The 5,546-nt window shown below is 54.4% G+C and overlaps 1 protein-coding gene across 1 annotated transcript; it reads left to right on the top strand.

The window, feature by feature from the left end:
• The first annotated feature begins 655 nt into the window (after positions 1-655).
• Positions 656-5,329, top strand: TFF1 (trefoil factor 1). The gene is made up of 3 exons (XM_045284497.1): positions 656-731; positions 4,725-4,862; positions 5,257-5,329. Exons 1-3 carry the CDS (start codon positions 656-658, stop codon positions 5,268-5,270), a joined length of 228 nt encoding a protein of 75 aa, XP_045140432.1. The 3' UTR covers positions 5,271-5,329.
• Positions 5,330-5,546: the final 217 nt, after the last annotated feature.

The following is a 5,546-nucleotide window of genomic DNA, read 5'->3' as shown; positions in this document are numbered from 1 at the left end:
TAGGAATGATGGACTGGAGCCCCGCCCACCCATGTCCTGTGGGTGAGGAGAGGAGGAAGGGGGGCCGGTTACAATCCTACTGACTGGCTTTCAGACTGGTTCTCAGAATATGTGAAAGTTGCCTCCGGACCCCTCTGGGGGAGAAGCTGCTTCTTCAAGGTGGTGGCCCCCCTCCCCTCTACCTCTTCCATCTTGCCCCCACCTCCCAGAGGCCGTGGGAGAGGGGACATGAGCCATTGTTGACCCCACTGTACTTCCTCGGGCCACAACCTGGCGTGAATCACCCGTGCACTCAGTGTGATATTTGCATGGAAGGGAGGACCTCGCCGACAGGGCTGTGGGTTGGCTGAAGGTGGTCCCAGGAGACTCCCATGGATAAGCGAGGGCCTTCTGAACCCCAGTTCCCTCAACCCAGATGACTATGCAGCCGCGGCAATCCTGTCTCTCGGCCCACTCGTCAATCTGACGGTCGGGAACACCCTGTAGTCACTGCCGGTTACTCACTCGGTGTGGAGGATGCCGGGCCCTCCTTAGGCAAATGTTATGTGACACTCTCTGGGCAAACAGAGACGGCAGTATAAACTCGAGGGCTCCGACGGGTTCGCATCTTGACTCGCCGCCTCTTTGGAAGAGAAAGCAGGGAAGTAAGGGCACCATGCAGTACAGGGTCATCTGCGTCCTGGGCCTCACCCTCATGCTGGCCCTCAGCACCCTGGCCCAGGCCCCAGCCGGTAAGACAGACCTCGCCCTGGGTCCTGCTTTGGGGGTCAGGCATAGCTCCAGGTTGGCCCCCATTGGACTCACTCGGTCCCCGGCACTGCTTCATGTTCTGGGCACTGGGACCTCCAATGGCCTGGGGCAGACACTGGCTCACAGAGGCCCCATCATGTCAGCGCAGAGCTGCACACCACTGGTGTTCCTCCATCTTTTACAGAGATCAATGTTGATTAGTGGCAGCCAGAGAAGTAGCTAGGGGATGCTGAGCTTCTGTTAGGGGCAGTGGAGAAATTAGGCAACGCTTCAGGTAGCTGGGCACTCTGATGAGCACTATCAATGTCACCAAACTGTAGATGTGAAGATTGTGGAGATGGCATAGGTCACCTATGTATTTGCTGCTGTTGTTGAGGCTCTATGGGAGTTTTGAAGGCTGTTTTTTTTTAATAGATCACCGGATCTTTCCTCTGACTTGAACCCCTACCTTTCTGTTGGTAGCCAAGCGCATGGATTGTTTGCACCCTCCAGGGCTAAGCATTTGGAAATCTATCCCACTGTACAGGAAAAACAAGAGCCGGTGGAGAGAGCACGAGGGTGGGAGGGTCCCGTGGAGAAGGTCGACCACCTGGGTTAAGGGCTGCCTTTTGAACTAAAGCTAGAAGGTTATGACAGCTCTTAAGTGTCATACACCTAGGGGGAAGCTTCGGTTTGGGAAGAAAAGTAGCTCTTCCAAACACCCTGGCCAAAGCCTAGCCCAAGGTATGGATTGATTCCCGGTCCACACTGGCATATCAAAGCTCCTCTTCCATAGAGGGGCTCCTGAGTCACCCCTGAGCTCTTGATCCTGGGGGACAAAGCCCCGTCTCCCATCGGCACTCCTCCCATCAGCTCCCTCGTTATCCCTGCTGCCCAGCTTGGACTGGGGGCTCAGGCCCTTCCAGAGCGCCTTCCGGTGGGGTGGACAGTCCATGGCGGCTTCCTTTGAACCGGTTTATGCCTCCATCCTCTCATCTGGGAGCCGTAGTCTGCCTTAAGTGGGTGCTAGGGACATTACATTTGAACAAGTTTGTGAAACGTGCTTTGCAAATGACCAGAGTACTAAATAACTGTTGCTATTCTTAGGGACATTTTAAACAAGGGTGGGGGTGTAAGAATGGGTTTTGTTCAAAGCTTTCCAAACAGACTTCCACAAGAGTTAAAAAAGAGAGCTAAGAGCTAGGCCATGGCTTTCATGAACCCCGGGTGACTTTCAAACTACCTTGTAATGAACAAGATGTGGTGTAGTGAGGACGGTGGGCGGGGGTCAGGGGAGACAGCAAGCAATAGTGTGGAAGGCCCCAGAAGCCTCTGGCAAGGAAGCACTCACTCGTGGCATCGAGCTGATTCTGCTGGAAAGCAACCTTGGAGGACAGAGTGCCCTTGCGGGTTTCCCAGGCTGTAAATCTTTAGAGAAGCAGAAAGCCTCATCTTCCTCCCTCAGAGTGGTTGGTGGTTTTGAACCCCTGACCTTGCAGTTAGCAGCCCACTTCATAACCCATTATGCGGAGGAAGAACTGCCATCGAGTCAATACCGACTCATGCTACCATACAGAACAGGCTAGAATGGCCCTGGTGAGTTTCTGAGACTGTAATTCTTTGTGAGAGTAGAAAGTCTCATCTTTCTCCCTTGGATCGGCTGGTGGTTTTGAACTGCTGACTTTGTGGTTACCAGCCTGGTGCATACATATTATACCACCAAAGCTCCCTTTGAGGAAGAACTAGTGACCTTTAAAACCAGAGGAGGAAACTGCTTTGGGGTTGTGAACCAGGTGTGAGGTTGCTGCTCCCAGCCTTCTCCTCTGGCCTGTCTTCCCCCTCTGCCGGCTCCACTCCAGTTCCAGCGTGGCCCACTGCGCATGCTCTCTAGGGCCCCAGCCAGCCCCTTACACAAGGCAGGACTAGAGCACTCACCAGCCCACTCATCTGTCCCTGCCCCTGTCCTCTGGCCCTGGGGACATTTCTCATGGGTCACGCAGCATCAGCAATCCTGTGACAACAGAAATATCAAAAACAGTGAGCCTAAGTGTAGCCCGCAAATGGAAGTCTTTGCACGCAGTTCCATTATGAGACAATACATGGCGGGCAAGACAGGAGCCAGTAGTCAACGGAACCATGGCGTGGAGATCTTTCTTGTCTGCTGAGGAGTACCAGCTGGGAGGGGACCTGATTACTCCAGCAAGGCCCCCTCCCCATCCCAGGGAGCTGCCCCAGCTCGCTCCTTGTGGGGAGCATGAGAGACAGAGCATGCTGGAGCCAAGCTTTACTGCCCCCGCTCCCTTCACCTTCCCTCCTGCCCTGTGCCCCGGCTAATGTGCACCTTTCTTTCAAGAATGGGCAAGGAGACTCTGGGAGTTCCCTACCCCACTGAGGGCACCAGCTAGAGGCAGATGGGTCCAGCTCGGTCCCTCTTCAAGCCAGCCACAGACATCACAGCCCACTGCTGGGAGCAGCTGGGGTGGTGGGCTCACGGGCAGGCAGACCACTGTGTCCGGCATCCTTCCTGCATTTAACAGGAAGCAAACGTGCTACGTGTCATCCCTCGAGTCTAGGGAAAGGACATCTCACAACTCCCTCAGAACGATTTCCTGCTTGTGGTGAGCTTGATGACCCCTGCCCCTACTCCCAACTTCAGCCTCCTGCCTCTCCTGTGCTCCTTGCTTCTGTACGGGCTTCGTTCCCTGGAATACCGACCCTCCCGATACCTGCCTCTTCTGGCCCCTTCTCTTCCAGTTTTTTTTTCTTGGCGATGAACTGGGTGATTCTGCAGCTCCTGCCCCATGGGGCCTCTCTCCTGAGCCTCTTTTGGACCGACCACCCAGATACCATTGAAAGCCGGCCCCCTACCACTCTTTGGTTCCTAACTGTGCTCTCCGGACTCCCCAGGTCAGATGTGGAAGTTGCTCTGGACTCCCCTTCTGTTAAGGGTTCACTAGGGATCCCAAGGAGCTTGACTTCTTAGAGCTCTAGACTCTGGCCCCTGAGCTCAGAGTCTGGAGATCTTGCATCTTGACCACTGAAACCTGCTAGAGGGCCCAGGCCCCTCCATGTAGCCTCACCTCCGATCAGTTTCTTCACCTCCTTGTTAAAGTCCTCAGCTCTCTCCCTTGCACCTCTCTCCACCACCTGGACATCCCTCCTGCTAATGGACTTACCTTCCTTGGACACAGCCTGCTCTTTGTCTCCAGAGCCTGGGGCTGTGCTGCTCCCTGTGCCTGTACCACCCGTGCCTGACCCTTCTCTGCTCAACTTCCTCCTGCAGGAAGTCCTCCTTACTTGGTTTAGCCTAGTTGATGACCTTATGTACGACAGCAGGAAACCCTGTCCGGCCCTGCACGGTCTTCACCATCATTGCTGAGTTCGAGTCCAAGCCTGTGGCTTTTGGGAATTCCCTTCGCACTGAGGGTTTCCCTCATTCCTGCTGACCCTCTACTTCATGAAACACGATGCCTTTTCTAGCTGCTGGTCCTTCCGGATGGCATAGCCAGGGGGAGGTGAAGCCTCACCATCCGGGTTTCCAGGGAGCTTGCTGGTTGCAGTTTTGTAAGACGGAATGGTTCATTCTTCTGGCAGTCAGCAGCACAGTTTGAAAGCGCCCATTCTTCCGGCTTCTGTTTCCCCCCTCCAACTTCTGCCTGCACGAGGAATGAGTGGAAAGGCCATGGCCTGGGTCCGGGGCATACTTAGACAAACAGCGACTACAGCTTCCTGGTCATTTGCTGACCTTCCTGAGTGAGCAGGCACATGACTTCGTTTACAATCCATGGGGACTTGGCATTTCTCCTGAGCGCACGCGTGAGCAGCGGGAGATAAGAAAACCGTCTCCTGTCCATGGCCTGAGCCCCGATTCTGCCTGGCCTCCCCAGGCTATTGCGGCTCTCCTTGGAGAAGGAAGCTGGGCTGGACTGTGTCTAGTCTGATCCAAGAATCTGGCCCAATGACTTACCTTTACCTCTTGTCCCATCGGCTTCCAGAGACCTGTGTAGTGGACCCCCATGAACGGAAAAATTGTGGCCCCCCTGGAGTCACGCGGGAAGCCTGTGAACAGCAGGGCTGCTGCTTTGACGACTTGGTTACCAGAGTCCCGTGGTGCTACTACCCCGTAGCAGAAGGTATGGCCGTGGCGGAGTTATGGGCCCCTTGAATCATTAGAATTAATAAGAAAAGCATTCAGGGCCACAGGGGCCCCATCAGCACGGCCAGTAGGGTTTCTCCGCATCCTGATGGTCCAAGACGTGGTTGAGCATAAGCTGGACTGAATTCAGGTCTGGGGGATACCAGGGCGGGTGAGAGACTGCTTACCAAGGGCCCCTGTTTCTTCCCGGCTCTTGTTTTTTTTTTTAAGAAGGCCTTTGGAGAATGAGAGACATGACCATTCAAATATAGAAACATTTTCCAAAAGGGCATTCGTGTCTATCGGTATAGCTTATTAAGCGTCTGCAATTGTTTAAAAGGGAAAGGGAGTATTTGCTCTCACGGACACATCTCCCCTCTCCCCTGCTTCAGAGTGTGACTTTTAGAAGCACTGCGTCCGGACTCGGCCTGTACCATGAGTTGGATCTGCCTCTGCACCTGGCCCTGGACCTCAACCACCTCGCTGAGAAGACACCTTGGATGCCCATCCGGGGCTTCGGCTTCCCCTGCACTCCGCCTTAGCTCACTTCTTAGCTCTACTGCTCTGATTCTGAGTGCGAAACATGTGCCTAAACACTAAGGGATGACTGCCCCTCTGTGCTTTCAGCTCTTCCAAAAAATATAAAATGCCTTCGTTCCTTTAAGACGGAAATGAGGTGTTT

Source organism: Echinops telfairi, unplaced genomic scaffold (genome assembly GCF_000313985.2).
Source record: "Echinops telfairi isolate 266 unplaced genomic scaffold, ASM31398v2 ScPeMD7_7469;HRSCAF=8507_0, whole genome shotgun sequence".
In the NCBI taxonomy this organism is placed as follows: Eukaryota; Metazoa; Chordata; class Mammalia; order Afrosoricida; family Tenrecidae; genus Echinops; species Echinops telfairi.
Note: the sequence above shows the minus strand (reverse complement) of the source record. Positions and strands in the feature narration are given on the sequence as shown.